This window comes from Terrapene carolina, unplaced genomic scaffold, assembly GCF_002925995.2.
Source record: "Terrapene carolina triunguis isolate 2854851 unplaced genomic scaffold, T_m_triunguis-2.0 Scaffold18, whole genome shotgun sequence".
In the NCBI taxonomy this organism is placed as follows: domain Eukaryota; kingdom Metazoa; phylum Chordata; order Testudines; family Emydidae; genus Terrapene; species Terrapene triunguis.
Window position 1 is genome coordinate 4,668,382 of NW_020664369.1, and position 18,944 is coordinate 4,687,325.

At 40.1% G+C, this 18,944-nt stretch overlaps 1 protein-coding gene across 1 annotated transcript; it reads left to right on the forward strand.

Annotated features, from left to right (window-relative positions):
• The first annotated feature begins 197 nt into the window (after positions 1 to 197).
• Positions 198 to 18,930, forward strand: LOC112103182 (peptide chain release factor 1, mitochondrial). The gene is made up of 10 exons (XM_024194810.3): positions 198 to 244; positions 4,156 to 4,595; positions 6,031 to 6,122; positions 7,011 to 7,092; positions 7,347 to 7,454; positions 7,545 to 7,717; positions 13,508 to 13,625; positions 14,507 to 14,643; positions 17,073 to 17,171; positions 18,707 to 18,930. The coding sequence occupies exons 2-10, from the start codon at positions 4,178 to 4,180 to the stop codon at positions 18,824 to 18,826; spliced, it is 1,347 nt and encodes a 448-aa protein (XP_024050578.1). The 5' UTR covers positions 198 to 244; positions 4,156 to 4,177; the 3' UTR covers positions 18,827 to 18,930.
• Positions 18,931 to 18,944: the final 14 nt, after the last annotated feature.

The following is an 18,944-nucleotide window of genomic DNA, read 5'->3' on the forward strand; positions in this document are numbered from 1 at the left end:
TTTGATCACTGCCACAATAAAATAAAATAATAAGAAGTAAATAATAATAAACGTTAATAATATTTTTAGAAATTGCATATTCTCCATATATGAGTATGTTTCCTTTCTGGCTTATAATGAAAAAAAGGGTTAACAACCCTGTGACTGAGGCATTCTGGGAGCTGTAGTGCTTAGCAAGAATGCTGGGAGTGGTAGTTCCTTTTCAGTCTTTCTCTTCCTCTCTGTAATGGCTGCATGTTATAAGGTACTGTCTCTGTCTGTTCTTCTCTGGGCAAGTTTATTTTAAAATTCTGTGCTATAATTTTTTGTTGGTAAAATGCATCTCGAGGAGGGCCCTTGGTTCCGAAGGTATCATCACCTCTAGCAGGGCTGGGATGTTAGCCCTAGGAAGAGAGCTGCTGCAAGGAAGGTGGCATGGAGAATAAAGAGCAAAGGGGTTAATTGGAAAAGCCAGAGCAACCTAAAATTAACTGTAACTGCATCTGAGATTTCAGTTAGATAGTGATTTTAACTTTACAAATATATTTTTCAGCTTTACTAATATCATATATTCCTATAATGATGAAGGGATGGAAGGGAGTAGCTAGCTGGCTGAATTGATCACTTTAATGCTGATGAGATTTAATTGTATTGTTAGTGGTGTGCTAGGGCATCTAAAGCCTTGGATAGGTGTGTTTTAAGTTATTATTCAAGTTGAAATAAATGAACCTTAACTGAAACCATCACATTAAAACTAATATTTTTAAGAATTACATTTTTTCTGTTACTAATAGTGCCTTTAATTATTAAAACTGAAAGACATTTTAAAATCTAATTTACTTCTTGCTTTGTTTTTTATTATCGCTCTGATTGGACAGTGAAAATGTACTAGTCAATCTCAATTTTTTCACCATCAGTTTCACTTTCTGGTTCTGATGCACTAACTAGGAGCCTGCAGTGTTTTGATTGCAAACATTGCAGGAGAATGTTTATTTGTTTAAAAAAACAAAACAAAAAAACCAGCTTTAATTGGAATTTTAAAAAAATTAATAGAAACATGTGTATTGGCCATAAATCTTGTAAACGTTTGACTTCAAAATACTTACATTTTGGGACAAATTTAATCTGACTGTCTATTTAAGAAAAGGATAATTATTTGTGTGTAATTTTTTCTAGGCAGTGCACCTGCCCAGTTTGTCTGAACCACGCAGTAGTTTAGGTATCATAAAATATTATTTTTTGTTGTTTTTAATTTCCAAAGAGCTCAGGTGAGGCTGTATTATAAAGAATTATTGAGTACTTCTGCATTTCAGAACATCAGTTACTCTGTCTCTCATAGTGGTGTTCCATATATTTTTTATAATGCAGTTAATTGAGTCAACATAGAAAATTGTGGACCAAGTTGACCTGGTATAAGCAGGTGAAACTCTATTGACATCAGTGAATTGCATCTTTTTAAGTAAGGTCTAAATTTGGGGGTGTGCAATTAAGTCCAGGGCTGTAGATGACTGCCCTGATTGTGCATTGTTCTGACAGAAGCATGTCAAGATATGGGCAAGGAAAAAGATGTGTAGTCTCTGCTATGGCTCTTCTCAGCCACCAGAACAACCCCTTGGGGCTATCAGTAGCCAAGTGTCAATTAGAGCAGCCCTCAGGTTGCTATAATTTATACCAGGGGCTAAGCAGGATCTAGCCAGCTTGTGAAAGGTGGGAGGTGCAAAGGAATTCTTCCGATTCCTTCAATGCCTGTGACACTGACAGGTCAACAATTTGAAATACTCTTCTTGCCATGATAGTTAACAATAGGATCACTGACACAGTGGATGGAATTAGAGAGTTATAGTGGCGTGTTAATAAAAGGCCTGAAGGTGAACAAAAAATATCTGCTACTGACCCAAAAGAAATCATGATATCAAGAAATTAAAACTGGCATGCTGTGACATACATGGTATATACCTACTTGCCCACATCTGTGTCTGATGTGTTAAAAGAAAATGACCCTGAAGTATTTAATTTGTAAAAATATTTCTGTCTCCATGAGTTAAAAAAATAGAAGATAAGACAAAGAACTCCCACTGAGATTAGTATAACTATTATGGAATTTATTTAAAACAAATCTCATGGTCTTTTGTATCTGTCTTGAGAATTTTGACTGTTGCGGGGGAAGGTTCCTTCCCTCATTCTCTGAGTCTTGCACTTTGTGTCGTCAATCACACCTCTGAGAAGTAGGTGTAAAATGTTACCATAGCAGAATGATAGCATTTTTCACAGGTGTAAATACTGACACAAGGTGCAAGGCGCCAAAGAATCAGGCCTTCAGAAATAAATACAAGGACCTTGTCCTTCATGGTTATTCTGTAGTGAGACGGTGACTATTTCTTCTTCCTCCTTTCTTGAGGCAGGAAGTTCTTGAGGGAGGGAGTGCCCTGCATCCTATTGCTCTCTAAACCCTGTCACTTCAGGCAGTGCAATTCTTCAGATTTCTTTCTCTGAAAAGTCCTAGCATGTGGTTATCTGAGAGGGGATCTCTTCCCCTATAATCCACTTCAGCGGTTATAATTATCTGGGATGCTCTTTATGTTGGTTTCCAGGCAGCATCTCCTACTTCCTCCACAAACTCCAAACCTCTCCTTGTTGGGGAGAAGATGCAGAGGAAACTCCACAGGGAACTTCATGGAATTTCCCCTTGACTTAATCCATTCCTACTGAGTATTTTGTTTTCTTTCTGCAAGAAACCCTAAAACTTTTGCAAACAAGTTAATAGAAGCTTGAGTTTTCCCCTCCTAAAATGGAATTACCTGCATCTTTTGAAATAGGTCACCCGAAAACACATATACTTTTTGCCTTAAATGTGTTACAATTCAGGATCAAAACACTTTTAAAAATGGTGTACAGTGCTATCCTTTGGCAGGGAAAAGATGACCTCTCTTGAACCAATGCCTTGAGAAAAGGTTTCGTTAGTTGAAGGAATGGTGGATTGCCAACCAAAATAAGGTGACCTGTTTCCCCTCAAATTGACACAGGAAGGATGAGGAAATATTGACAAAGACAGAAGGGCTCACAGTATTGGCAGAGGTGGTAGGAACCCTCAGTTCCATAACGAATCCTTTCTTGTGTCACAGTCTCACTGAAGTCAATAGGACTACTTGTCAGAGTAAGGACTATTCATGTGAATATGGGATGCAGATTTAGGCCCCTTGATAGGCCACAACATCAGGACTTCCAGTTACAAACTGGAAAAGGTTCAAAACAGGATCTGTGATGTGAAATGTACAAACTGGTGAAGAAATGGAGACCTTTCCCTGAACAATGGCCATAATTTTCAAAAGGAATAAGTACCGGTACTATGTTACTGGTCTTGCATCACTGTGGAATAGTTCAGACAAATTAGTTGTATTTAAGACTGCTTTCTTTTTATTTATTGAAATTATTTTATGTCCCTTATTTGTAAGTTTAATTTTGAAATATATGCACAGTAGGCTATGTAGCATTGTTGCAATGGCTCCAATCCTGCAAACATTGATGCATGTGTCAGTAGTCTTGCCAATTAACCTGTTGTAAGATCAGGGCCAGTGTTACTAATACACTCATGGCCATGCTCTGCTGCTCTCACTTACACTAGTGCAGTGGTTCCCAAACTTGGTTTGCGGCTTGTTCAGGGTAAGCCCTGGGCAGGCCGCGAGACGCTTTGTTTACCTGAGCGTCTGCAGGTACGGCCGCTCGCAGCTCTTAGTGGCCGCGGTTCGCTGTTTGCTGGTATAGATATACTGGCAGAGCTATGCCGGCAACCCCCCCAACTGTAGATGCAGCTTATATCCGCAAGAAAGTTCTTTTGCCAGTATAATAGCTTAAACCAGTTCCCCAAATCAAATAAGCTATACTGGCAAAAGGACTCTTTTGACAGTATAACTGTGTCTGTGCTTTGGCTTTCACCGGCATAGCTATGTTAATTGGGATGTGACTTTCTTCACACTGCTAACCAACATAGCTATGCCAGTAAAAGTTCCTAGTGTGTTCCAGACCTAAGTCTGGGATAGTTCCATCTAAGGTGGAATGGCATTACACTGATGCAACTAAGAGCAGGATTTGGTCCCTATTTAGCATTTTAAAATACACATTTAAAAAAAAAAAAGCCAATGAAAAAGTGGCCCATATTGTATCTGCTTTAAATTTCAGGTGGTGAACAGTAAAAGCTGAGATGAAACCTCACCGAGGCGTTGGGCTTTTTAGAAGTCTGCTTGCTAATTGTTTCCATCGCTATCACCATCACTGCTCTCCTCTTGTTAAAAGGATAGGTCACATGGTGGAACTATCTCTCTTTAGACGCAATTATTTACTGAATATAGTTAAACCTACTCTGTCATTTAATGATTGGTCAAGGAGATATCATCAGGATTTTAGAGCACTGTGGAAGCATGAAGCTGTGGAAAAATATCTAGAGACCTTAAACAGAGAATACCAGCGGGTTGGCCAGTTGTTAAATAGTGGCTCAGTGAATGAGTATGATCGAAGTACTCTGAGCAGAAGACATACTCATTTATCCACCCTTGTAGCTGCATTTCAAGAAATACAAGAGGCAGAAAGAGAAATTCAAGAGATAGAATCCATGTGTACAAGTAAGTAAAATACATCTGTTTATGCAAAGCAGTATTTTTTTATGATGCGATGTGCCTTATTACCCAGAATTTGAAACAAGTCACTCAGGGAGCAATACACTAGGCACATACATTTTCCTGAGGGTCCTCCATGTCCCTATTAAAGCCTTCTAGATCCTCCCATTTTGTTTTGCTTTAGCCCCACCGCACCTACTCTTGAGGCCTCAGAGTGACCAACTTTGCAGAGCAGGTCAGTGTCATGTCCATTATACATTCAAAGTTACGGGAATGCTGTCTTTAGCTAAAATATTCTAGAAACTTTGTTTTAAGACTACTGTAGTCCTTGTTTCATAGGGCTAATGACAATTTTCTTCTTAGGGACATATTTTAGGTGAGGCTTATTTATTTGGGCAGGGGGCATGATTTATAGTACATGTCAGACTTGACGTTGTCATTTAAATTTGGATATTGGTGTTTGGTTCATTGATATCTATTAAATTATGGACTTTGCACATCTCTTTGGAGATGCTCAACCCCAGGCCCTGAATTGTCAGGCTTCAATTTAACCTTATGTGAAATACTAGTTCCTTGAAGATATTTGAGAACTCTCATGTGGAGTGAAATAAACAAATGGTTATCCCACAATCAAAACTATGCCCAGTGGTTTTCAACATATTGACTGATGATGTGGAAGATAGAGGGGGGAAAGCAAGGTAGCAGAAATTGCTGATGATACCATTATTAATATTAGGACTAGGAAGAAATGCAAGGACTGGAGCTTACAAATTTGGTAATTATGCAACACTGGCAGTGAAATTTGCCCACCCCGTGCTAGATCAAGGATGAGATATATTGGTGGGAAAGCTTAGATTGCCATGGCCCTTGCTCTTCCTCTTCCTTTGGTAAAATAGAGGATGTTGGTCTCCAGCGTTGTTGATCCACCATAAATTTACTTTTAAAAACAAACACACAGATAAAAATCCTGATATATTGGGACCCCATTCATTCTCAGTAACGGGATAGTTCTGGATCCCCGCCCATTCAGTTCGTAGCCTCGCTGTTGAGGCTGCCAACAAGTTTGCCAATTAGTGTAAATAGTGATTAGTTTTAGTAGGAATTAGATTATCAATTTGTTTCACATATGCCTGTGAAGAGCTGTGGCATGGGGAATAACTTTTATCTGCTACTGACTTTGGCTAGGTTTGAACTTGAGACGTAGAGGTAAAATCCTCTGTGCCCCATTTCCAGTCTCCCAAGCCATCCAGGGCTAACATTTAATTAGTAATATACATCATCTTATGCTTCTGTCGTTATTTGGTATTTTATACTGAGAATAAGTAATTCCCTGCAATGGAAGCTGTTATCCATTGTAATAGGCGTAATTTGGCATTTGTATTACAATGTGCTCTAAACTAAATAAGATTGGTTAACATTTATTTCTATCATTGGAATTTAGAGCTAGACAGCACAGATGAAAAACAGCTGCTAGAACTTGCCTTAGAAGAGAAGGAAATCATTAACCAAAAAATCAACACATTTTGCAAAAAGGTGAGCTAGAGGTGAAGGTACAGAGTCTTTAAGATGAACATCTCTTGACATCTTCATTTACAAGTCTTCATACAGCCATGCAATTTTATTGTTCCAGGCAAGATTTTCTTAACAGCAGACTATAACACTTGCCGTTAAAGAAACAGGTCTAGCTTCTGTTTTCTCACTGGAAAAGACCTGGAAATGTGTACTGTTGGAAAGTCTGTCTACTGCCAAATGCACCTTAGAAGCTCTTTCTTTTAGACACTTTTTGTATGTGTGCTTGTTCATTTGCTGTCATTGAAAAGTCTGTAACACAGTGAACCACTATGCTATGAAGACATGGCATGGAGTTCTGCCAGTTGTTCATGGCAGCAGAGAGTGTACAGACATGTCTGGAAAGGCTTTATCCTCGTGGAACTTTCAATTCTTTATCATTTTCGTCAGTTAAATGAGACCAGTGTGTGAAAATAATTGTAATAAGAGAAGCTGAAAGAAATCCAGTGGAAGGATTTATGTTGTGACTCAAGTGTCTGTATTTTAGAAAATTAAGATAATCTGATTGTATGAAATAGAATCATCTGAAAAATAAGGTCAGTGTCAGTGTAAACTGACTTTCCTGGCTAATATCATTATGTTCACAAGGGAGGCTGCAGTGGCTGATTTGGTGGTCTCATGCTTGGCATTGTGGGGTCAAATTTGCAGTTAGCCTCCATTAACACACCAAAATCTCACCGTTGTGTGCCAGGAATCTCAGACTACAACACTGACGGGGCAATTTTCACTCCTAAATACCTGATTTGCATTTACAAGTCTGGGGTTTGTGCATGTTCAGACTGATGCAACCATGAGGACTGGCTGTAAATTTGGTCAGGAAGGGAGAAACTAATATATTTTCTTTCTTTTCAGCTTTTCCAGAGTATAGTGCCAAGGGAGAAACATGATGAAAGTGATGTTCTATTAGAAGTGACATCAGGCAGAACCACTGGAGGTCAGCAAAGTCATCACAAGTAAAGGTTACACCAAACCTCCATCCAGGTTTTCAAGGCTTCAATTGTTTCTCTTACATTTTAATAATGTAAAATAGCACTTTGTAGAGATGAGTATTAGTGCTTTATGCAGATAAATTATCTCCAATGACAATGATCTTTAGAGTTACTGCTAATGCTAAAAACTGGTAATTTTCAGGGAAGAGTCTATAAACTTATATTTCATGTTGTGCTGTCTAAATATTTAATTTTTTAGGTGACATTTGCCAACAGTTCACCAAAGAAATGTTTGAGATGTACCAGAATTATGCAGATTATAAATGTTGGACCTTTGACATTCTGAACTACACACTAGCTGAGATTGGTATGATAATGTTCTGTTCTTTCTGCCAACAAGACTAAGTTAAAGCTGTGTCTTTGGATTATACCTCTTATGCATTATTTGTCTTTAAAGGCGGATTGCACCATGCAGCTGCTCATATTTCGGGAGACTGTGTCTACAGGTATTTGAAATATGAAGGAGGGACTCACAGAGTTCAGCGAATTCCTGAGACTGGCCTATCATCAAGAATGCAGCGTATTCACACTGGGACAATGTCAGTTGTTGTCCTACCTCAGCCAGAGGAGGTAAACTAACCTTTAATCAGAATAAAATTGAAGTGTCTTCCTGGCTTTTCTTTTTGGCATTTGAGTGTTATATTTAAAACAACAAACCCCAAGGACTAAGTCAAGTTACTGCTATTCTTTTATTGGTGCCAACGTGTATTGTCAAGTCCCAACAAAGGATACACAAGCTTTTCTTCTGTGCAAGGCTGTGACTCAGCACCTGGCTAAATGATTCCCTACAAACTTTATTGGATCTTCAAAAGCAACTTTTTAGAAATCCACTACTGCCTGAGGTACAGTGCAATTCAAGGGCATAAGGATACAGACCAGTCAGCTTAACTTCAGTATCTAGAAAGATAATGGAGCAAATAGCCAACCAATAATTTTCAAACACCTAGAAGATAATAAGGTGATAAGTAACAGTCAGTATGGATTTGTCAAGAACAAATTGTATCAAACCAACCTAAGAGCTTTTTTTTGAGAGGGTAACAAGCCTTGTGGATAGGGGGGAAATGGTAGATGTGGTATATCTTGACTTTAGTAAGGCTTTTGATACTCGCATGACCGTCTCATAAACAAACTAGGGAGATACAGCCTATATGGAGCTACTATACCAGGGGTGCATAACTGGTTGGAAAACCGTTCCCAGAGAGTAGTTATCAGTGTTTCACAGTGAAGCTGGAAGGCATATCGAGTGGGGTCCCACAGGCATTGGTCCTGGGCCCAGTTTTGTGCAATATCTTCATCAGTGATTTAGATAATGGCATAGAGCGTACACTTATAAAGTTTGTGGATGATACCAAGCTGGGAGGAGTTGCAAGTGCTTTGGAGGATAGGATTAAAATTCAAAATGATCTGGACAAACTGGAGAAATGGTCTGAAGTAAATAGGATGAAATTCAATAAAGACAAATGCAAAGTACTCCACTTAGGAAGAAACAATCAGTTGCACACATACAAAATGGGAAATGCTGCCTAGGAAGGAGTACTGCAGAAAGGGATCTGGTGGTCATAGTGGATCACAAGCTAAATATGAGTGAACAGTGTAATATTGCAAAAAAAGCAACATTATTCTGGGATGTATTAGCAGGAGTGTTGTAAGCAAGACATGAGAAGTAATTCTGCTCTACTCCGCGCTGATTAGACCTCTTCTGGATTATTGTCCAGTTCTGGGAACCACATTTCAGGAAAGATGTGAACAAATTGGAGAAAGTCCAGATGATAGCAACAAAAATGATTAAAGATGACCTCTGAGGAAAGATTGAAAAAATTGGGTTTGTGACGGGGTACGTAACAGTTTTCAAGTACATAAAAGGTTGTTACAAGGAGGGCAAAAAATTGTTCTCGTTCACCTCTAAGGATAGGACAAGAAGCAATGGGCTTAAATTGTAGTAAGGGAGGTTTAGGTTAGACATTAGGAAAAACTTCCTAACTGTCAGGGTAGTTGAGCTTTGGAACAAATTGCCTAGGGAGGTAGTGAAATATCTGTCATTGGAGGTTTTTAGGAAGAGGTTAGACAAACACCTATCAGGTTTCGTCTAGTACATAGTCCTGCCTTGAGTGCAGGAGACTGGACTAGATGGTATCTCGAGGTCCATTCCAGTCTTACACGTCTATGATTCTATGGAAGTTAATGTTGTTAAGCTCTCCGGCTCCTGGCATTCACAAAACTGACTCACTAGGAGTAAAACAGATTCTAAATTAAAGAATGTATTGAGGCTTGGGAGTACATCCAGACAAAAGTTTGGTATGATACAATCAACCTTTCTGAATATTCTTTTTTCTTTTCAATCACACATCTTATTATTGGTTCTTTCCTCTTCTTAGATACACTCCAAATCTGAACTAGCGCTTTGGGCTGTTTTTCTGAAATCTCCTTGTGGATGTCCAGCTTAAACTCAACATGGCTCTTACTCTTTCCCTGCAAGCTCTCCCCACTCCCTCCTTTCTCAATCACTGTGGACAACACTACCCTCCCCACATCACTCAGACCTAGAGTCTAGGTATCACCTTCAGCTCAGCCCTTTACCACACATCTAAATTGTGTCTAAATCTTGCCACTCATTTCTGTACTTTTCCAAGATCCAGCCTTTCTTCTCAGTCCATACAGCTGAAACTCTGGTCCAGGCCCTCAGTGTCTCGCTCTTCACTGCTGCAAACTCCCTTTTGGTCTTGTTTCACTTAGATCCATTAAAAACACGGCAGCAAAAATCATCTTCCAGGCTTGTCACTTTGACCAGGTCACTTCCCTCTTTGCATCCCTCCACTGGCTCCCCCTTTTCCACCACATCAAGTATGAACTACTTGTCTTAGCTTTTAAGGCCCTTCTAACCCTACCTATCCTGGCATAGACCTCAGCCAAAATCTTCGAACCTGGTGCTTAAAATTAAACTTGTACCTAAGCTGTAATTTTCAAAAATGCCTAGACAGTTTAGTAACATAAGAACCATTGACTTGACAAAGTTTGTACAGATGTTTGTAGAGTGCCTTGAACAATGAAGCCCTTGGCCTCTAGGCAGGCCCTCCGACGGGGGTGGGGAGGGAGGGACAAAGGGGGCAATTGCCCAGGGGCCCAGGTGATTTAAAAGGGCCTGGGGGCTCCCGCCCACTGTTGTGGTAGTGCTGGCCAGGAGCCCCAGGCCATTTTAAATCGCCCAGGCAGGCTGAAGGGCTCCTAGGCGCATGCTCCTGAGTCCCCGCACCGGCCCACGAGACTCCATGCACCCTGATGGAGAGGGCTGGGTAGGAGGGGCACTGGAGGGTGTGTCGAGGAAGTAGCCCCCCCAGCTGTGCCGGGGGGCAGAGCCAGGGGGAAGAGCCAGGTCGGCGGCAGCAACAATCGCTGCAACTTTGTATCCAGGAGCGAAACTTTCTGCATCCATGCGGGGGAGGCAGCCAGGCTTGGGGAGGTGGAAGAACCAGGCTGGGGATGGCTGCGGGGAACTGGGCTGGGAAGTGAAAAGAGCAGGGGTGGAGGGTGGGGGGCAGAGGTAGGCAGGGACGGCTGTGGGGAAGGTGCTGGGCACAGGACTGCTGAGGGGAAGACTCGAGATCAGACTCAGGATCCAGCAGCTGCTGGACCAACATCTTCAGCAAAGGCACTGGCAGTGCCACTTTGGGCGCCAGCCGGGCTTTGTCTGGGGTCCGCCAGGGAGGAGAGGGCAGGGTGGGTTTGGGAAGGGGGAGGGAAGGGGAGGGTGTTTTGGTGACAGCGCAGGGCTGGTGGTGGGGGTGGTGTTTGAGGCTATTTTGATTTGGGGCTGGTGGCTGTTCTTTGGGGTCATGTGGCTGATTTCATTAGGGGATTATCACTCGTATTTGGGGGTGATGGGATGATTGGAGATCGGGGCTGGTAGTTGGGGGTGGGGATGTGTTGCTGTTGGGACTGTTGTAAAGGGAACAGTGATGGAGTCTCACCAGAGGATTTATTTATGTTCACTAATAATAATCCTGGTGGATGCTCCATCGCTGACCATTTTAAAATCAAGGTCTAAAAGATCTGCTGTGGGAATTGTTTTGGGGAAATTCCGGGGCTTATGTTATGCAGGAGGTCAGACTCCTAGCTGATCACAGCCTTGGAATCTATGAGTAAGAGTGTAATGCTCCAAAAAGAGTTTCAACTGGTGCATGAGTAATATGTCAAAGAGGGACATACCGGCCTTGGGGGATTATCGTGAGAATTTTCATACATCCACAGCTGTGGGTTTATAAAGCCCATGAGCACACAGTAGGTAAATACGTTGGGACCCTCCCTCTCCCATATATTAGTACTCTGTTTGTTTCAGCCAGACTTTTAGTTGGGATTTTCCTTCATGTTCTGGGTGGGAAATTGGCAGAGGGATGGGGATTAGCCCTGAACACAATGTCACAATGAATTTGGCTCAGGGAGATTAAATGACTTGCCTAAGGAAACCCAATGAATCAGTGGCACAGACAGAGAGAACCCAGTGTGCTGCTCTAACCTTTAGGCAACATTATATTAAGTATTCCCTAAATGTAGGCATAAAGGGCCATATTTTTAAAGGAACCTTAGTTTGACCTCCTTTTCAGATTGTTGCATATGCAAATGAGTATATGTGCAGAATTGTGTGCCACAAATGTAGAGTGTTGGGATTCTTTTAGCTGTAGGATTTAGGAATGGCTCAAACAGCTTGACTGCTTTTCAGTGTATTTATTGTCATGTCTTGGAAGTTCATGCTTATTTCTTGGAAGAGTTTTTACACAGAAATGAAGGATGGTCCTTGGGGTACAGCCGTAGGAGCTCTGTGTTCTACTTTCTGCCCTCGACTTCCTGCCTCCCACGGCTGGAGTGTGCAGTGTAGGGCTGCCTATGATGGCACAATGCAGTGCCCATGGCAGGGGAATTCTCTGGCTGCTTGTGGTCTGGTTCAGGGAACGGAGGGGGACAGAAAATCTCTCTGGGCCTCAATTTCCTATCTGTAAAATGGTGATAGCAATCCTTCCTTTGTTTGTCTTTTCTGTTTAGATTGTAGTCTCTCTAGGGCAGGGAACTGTCTCCATGAGTGTGTACAGCACCCTGCACAATAGAGCCCTGATTTCAGTTGGGACCCAGAGGTGCTACTGTAATACAAATGCATGAATAATAACAGCTGTAATGGTTCCCCACTGGGACCTGAGTTATGGCATTTGCATGCTCAAGTACCTTTGGATACATTCCTAGTTTTTTGACCGGTTGTCTGAAAAAAAAACACGCACGCACGCAGATCTCGGCTGGTTACTAGGGCATCAGGTTACCCCTGGCCTGGGGAAGGAAGGGGAGAGGGAATTCTTCAGTATTGAGACATTGCACTGCAGGTTTCAGACACAGCGCCTTCAGGTAGTGACACAGTTACAGAAACTGCAGTTTATTCTGCCTCATCCTCCCAAAGGCCAATGAGAAGAAACTCCTTTGGTGATATAATGGGGAAGGGAGTGGGTGGTATCTGAGAAACAAATAAATTCTGAAGCAGCTCTGGAGCTTGCACCAGTCCCAGGTGGATGGGAAAGGCAGCTGGATAGATACCCATAGGGAAGAGCTGAAAGTTAGGATCTCTCTGGTTGGTAAACGTGTATTAGAGAAAATGATCCACAGAAACACAGGCAGTAGGAGACTGAAAAAAAGCGAAGGTTCCCCTGGGCCCAACTGTAGAGGATGCCGTGCGTATCCTTTCTAGGGGGCCCGTTGACTGTTCTGCCCTGGGGCCCAGAATTGCTGTGGACGGGCCTGCCTCTAGGTGCTACCACAATACAGATAATGACTAGTAGCCTTTCTCTGTTCTTCAGCAGTTTTAGGCCCTTATCCTGCAAACACTTACACATGTACTTAAATCAATGGGACTACACAGGGGAGTTAAATTAGGCACATCCATAAGTGTTAGTAGGATTGGGGCCTTTTGGTGTAGTGTAAATCCACACTGGTGTGTAAGCAAAAGGAGTTTCTGGTACTTCATCTGCTTCGGAGTCTCCCTGCCAGTTGTTGTGGTTTTACAATAACATTTTCCTATTCTTTAATGATTTTTCTCTCCCCTCTTGCTATGTGAAAGATTTTGCACAAACAGGGGAAACTGACTGATTGCACAGGGGAAACAGTGAAATTGACTACACACAAATAATTATCAAAGGCACAGAGTAAACAAACGGAAAAGAACAGAAATGTTGTTTATTCACTAATTTCTTTCAGTTAGAGTAACCTAGGTGTTACCGGTAACAATGGGAGGCAAGCAAATTTTGGACAGAAGTGGTGTTTTTAAACTGATCGTATCTCTTTAAAATAGTTATGAGCAGATGGTAACTTAATTTTCTTTGACTCTAGGTAGACGTTAAAGTGTATCCTAAGGATTTGCGTATAGATACTTTTAGGGCCAAAGGTGCAGGAGGGCAACATGTTAACAAAACGGACAGTGCTGTGAGAATAGTTCATATTCCCACTGGTAAGTGTGTTTGGGATTTTGTATTTTTAACCTTTGCTTTTTAGTGCATAGATGCACACAGCCTAGATCCCCAAATCAAAGGCTCTGATCCTACATGCTGCTTCACTTTAGGCACTGGGGTCTGTCTGCACAGAACAGCTGGCAGGACAGCAGCCAATACAGAGAAAGTCAGGTCCCTTCTCATTTTTTGCAGGGGTGTATGTTCGCTTATGTCAAAAATTGCATGATCAATTTTATCTTTACAATGTGACACACTTAATAAATGGACCACACTTTGCAGTGAGACAGGGACATTGTGGAAGATGTAAATAACTTCTATAAACTGAGGACCCTTAACTCTCATTAAAGTTAGTGACAATGGAGGGTACAGTTTGCAGCATCAGGTCCTATGTAAACAAAGGACTGAGATAAGTATCTCCTTGTGTAAAGTGCTTTGAGGTCTGTTGATGAAAAGTGCTATATAATTACACACACAGACACACACACACACACAGTGTAACCCTATATTATTATTTTAAACATCCTAGTGTAGACAGGGCAAATTATATTTTAACATGTTAGCTGGTTTAGATGAACCCTGGACTCCCAGATGCACCATAATTAAAAGTGGTCCAATGAACCTCAATTAAAAAACCCCCTCAAGTTCACCTCTACCAGCTGTGTTAAAACTTGTCCCATTTACACTACAGTTCTAAAATATACTAACTAAAATGTTTTAGCTAAAATGTTTTAAAAACACATCTTTTATCCTAGTGTGAACAGGCCCTTAGAGTAAGAGCAAGAGGTCTGAAAGGTTTCATTTTACTAATGTTTTAGGATTAATCCTGTTTGTTGTTTGTTATAATGGGTCTTTGATCAGTGTTCTCTCGAATTCTACACAGGACTAACAGTAGAGTGCCAGCAGGAGCGATCACAGCAACTGAACAAAGAAATAGCTCTGCGGACACTGAGAACTAGGTTGTATCAACAAATCATTGAGAAAGACTTCAGCCAAAAGCAGAATGCTAGAAAACTGCAGGTGACAACATGTTTTCCTTATTGAAACTTGGAGATGACATTATGCCATAGCTTTGAGCTTTCAGGGGTAGCAACAATAATTTCCCCCTTTTTTTGTGTGTGTGGGCAGTAGGGGAGGTACGTACACACGGATGTAGGTAAAAAGGAAAGTATGTGCTTGTAAATGTAGATAAGAATCAGGCCCTTAATTACCATGGAGGCCAGTTTATGTTGCTTTGGCAATGTATGGGGGGGCCTTAATGTGGATATAATTAACCAAATCCAACTTCATAACTGCATGTAACTTACACCCTCTTTAACGCTCTTTTACACTAACAAGTGATATAAAGGAGCTTTTGTGTAAATGAGAATCCAGTCCAATGAGTTGTGGTAGGCACATTCTGAATCCAATTCTAAAATACAATAATTGCTAGGTTCCTGCAGAGTGTGGGGAAAAATAAGAACATTCTTGATACCAAAAATCTTGCCACTTTAGAGCCATATGATAATTTATTATGTTTTTGGAAGTTTAGCCAACCTGTTGAGGAAGAAATAATTTATATTGATTAACTTGTAATTAACTGAAGTTAGTTAAGTTAACCTTAAAACTGAAGTTAAGTTTTAAGGTTGTTTTTTCCCCCCTGTACACCACCATTCTTATCTCTTGCTCTGAGCATCTTGCTCTTTACAATGTGAACTTCTTCAGTGGGCAGAAGCAATTAAAAAAAAAAAAAAAAAAAGCTTCAGTACTTACAAACTTCCAAGTCAGTTATTTAACCACTAACTGCAGATTGTATTTAAATTAACTCAGTCACTACAGCTGATGAAGCCTTTATCTCTTGTTGTTTAGAATTTAGGCTGAGATTTTTCAAAGCTACCTAAGGGATTTGGATGTGCACTTTCGATTAAAATTAATGGGAACTGGACATCCAAAATGAAACTCCCACCCTTAATGTTTCACAATGTATTAAATCAATTTCTTGTTTGGACATATAAATGTGGTTGCAAGTGAGATTTTAAAAATCTCCTAGGTGAGTTAGGCACCCAATTTCTGTTGATTTTAAATGGAAGTTGGACACCTATTTTCCTAGGTCTCACCCTCCATTTTAAAAAACAAAACAAAACCAAAAACTACTTGAAATTCAGTTTTGAAACTTTCAGATTTGTTTGTAACTCCATCTTGTCACCACTAGAGGACACCCAATATCACAAATACTCTGTTTATTCCTTCGCATATGTTCATTTTTCTGAGCCATGCTCTAATATGGCTCCTTCACCATCTCTTTGTTATAGGGAGTACAATTTGAGTTTGCTGATTACGTAATTAGAAGTGCCCCTTTAATTATCATTAGTGGGAATTGCAGTCCTACAGTTTCTTCTAGCTAGGATTGTGGGAGTCCCAAGCAAAGTTACTTGCCTTGTAAAGATAGTAGCCATTCAGAATGGGAGATGTAAACAGTGAACTGGCACCAGCTAGAGGCTTTTCACTTTTAAAATGGGAAAATATTTTCAGTCTTGTGATACTGAAGAACAGCTCTACACCATTCTTCTCAAATTGCCCCCAAATGCATCTTTGAGCTGAGATCAACTGTGGAACATTTCAGCTGAAAAAATGTTTATTCAGAAAGTTTGAGTGTTCTTTAGAAATGGATGGTTATAATGGAAACTGGTTGACTAGTTCAAGCATGGTTTTCTTTGCCAGCAAAAGTTATAAGTAATTGTATTTTCTTTAGTGACTGAGGGCCAGAATTTGAAAGGTATTTAGGCACTTAAAGATGCAGATAGGCAACGAGTGAGATTTTCAAGTTTGTTTAGGTGACTAGGCACCTATTGGAATTTTCAGGCTGACTAAGCACCTAAATATCTTTCAAATTCTGGCCCTGCAGGCCTGTCAAGTGCCCATTAAAGTCAATGGATACTAAGTGAAGCCCACTGCTTTAAAACACATATGCACAGGAGTAACTATACACTTGTATGAGGCTATTTACATATGAAATTACTCACCTGCATAAATTTTTGCAGGATCGGGCTGTTAATGAAAGTATAGTATATACTGATTGTTCCAATAGTACAGTTCTGCTCTGAAGAGTGACTGTAAACATAGCATCTTCTTACTTGGTTGACCTAATTTGTGTGTAGACATATTTGCTGACATTAGTGACAACTTTGGCTTCTTAAACTACTTTTTAACTCCTGTTATCACTACAGAGCCAATGCAGAAATGGGGCGGGTGGGGGGAATGTCTTAAACCTTGGCAAAATTTATATTTATACAGTAGACCAAAATGTGTAAGAGGCAGTTATCAGATTAATAATCTGTGTGTTTAAGTACTGTATGTATCTACAGAACAGGCTGATCTATTACAATCCAGTTTAAAGGTGCTCATGTGCTGCTTTTGAAGGGTTTTTGTTTTTAAAACTCAAAAAAATAATAGAAGTTGTTGTTGTACAGATAGGGACAAGGGCACAGTCAGAGAGAATTCGTACCTATAACTTCACCCAGGACAGAGTCACTGATCACAGGATCTCATATGACGTCCGCAATATCAAGGTAGTTATGTTTATGATAATACATATAAAATCTTTTCAAGAGAGACAGTGTGTGTGTACCTATATAAATTCTTATTACATCATTAGCCAGAGTTAATCTTGTGAAAGTAATTACTAAATTTGTCAAGAAGCTAATAGTGGACATAAATTGTGAAGTACCATTAAATGCCACTAACTACTGAACATCGTTATAGGTTGGGAAAGCCTATATCTTTCTTTCCATCTGTTGTGATATATTATTAAAGGTGAGATACAAAAGAAAAAAAATCACTAGCCCCATTCTTTTGATTTTTGTTTCTCTATTGTATAAAGAAGGCCTGATAAAGCACACAGTACTCACCTGAGATATTCAGTGAGTCCTTCACCAAACCAGGGAGGACTAGACTTGACATTCCTGATATGTGTAGGGTAAAAAAGCAAGAAGAAGTTTGTTTAAAAATTAAAAACCCACCACTTCCAGACTGTCTTTATATGGTATAGAGGCAAAAAACACACACAAGCACACTTTTTTAAAATTTATTTTTTTGCACTTTGCAGGTCACCTTTAAAGGAAAGGGAAAAGTTTATTTTTAAGGTTATCTGACATTATATTTCTGGGTAAAATTCTATATATGGTTATATTTTTTTCACTTGAATGTGCTGAACAAATACATGATACGCTAGTATTCTGTGTGAGTTCAGTTCATAGGTAGATTTTGGAATGATTTTAACTTTTGGGCTAGTAGGTTTTGGATTGATTTTTAACTCTTGGGGTGGGTTTCAAGATTGAGTTTGTTCTATGATTTGGATTTACATTTTAGGATTAGACTTAAATTTTATTGCTCAGGTTTAAGATTTAATATTATTGCTGTCACAGAGCAAGTAGCACATACTTAAGTGTGCTGAACAATGAGCTAGGCGAGAACACAGAGGAGTACAGATCCCTGCCCTGGAATATTTACAGTATGTTAAGATGTGACATACAAGTGAGGATCATTACAAAAACAACAGTGTGGGGGAGAATCGGACAAGGTTCAATAAATAACATGACAATTTAGAATATTTACTTGTTCATCTTATTTTTTAGGATCCTGTTCTGATACCTTTACTCACTTTGAATAGTCCCTTACTCCACCAATTGTCCTATTGAAGTCAATGGAACGTCTTGTGAGTAAGCTGCTACTCAGCATGAGTAAGGGTATCAGAATTTGGTCATTATTCATTACAGTATCCTACATCCCATCAATTCTTGCTAGATTAGTTAACTTGTTTTACGCAATGGGGTTTGACAGATGCAAGATGTTGCCAGTAATTCCTTTCGTTATTGCCAAGAAGATGCTATGTAACTGTATGCTGTTCTTCAGCAGCATGCCTTCAACTGACTCATTTACAGCACCCAAAACTGATGTCAAAGCAGGGGATAATGCAAGATTGATGGGTTGATGCATAAAGATCAGGCTCCGTGCAAATATATTCCAGGAATTTTTATTGATTGATCAGCATTCAAAAAATACTGGTCTATACTAATCATTAATGCTTCTCTCTTTCGTTTGATAGGAATTTCTCTGTGGTGAGGGGGCACTGGACGAGCTAATCAACAGGTTGTTGGAGTCTGCAGACATGGAGGCCCTAATTGAACATTTAGAAAACTTTAAATCTTTAGAAGGAGGAGGCTGATGTAGGTCTTGTACTAAATACAACACCAGTCCTTGTAATTCTGTAGCACAATAAAATGGAAGTATTTGTTAGATGTCAGATGTTGATAAAATCTGTGTCTTTCTTTCCCATATTCTGT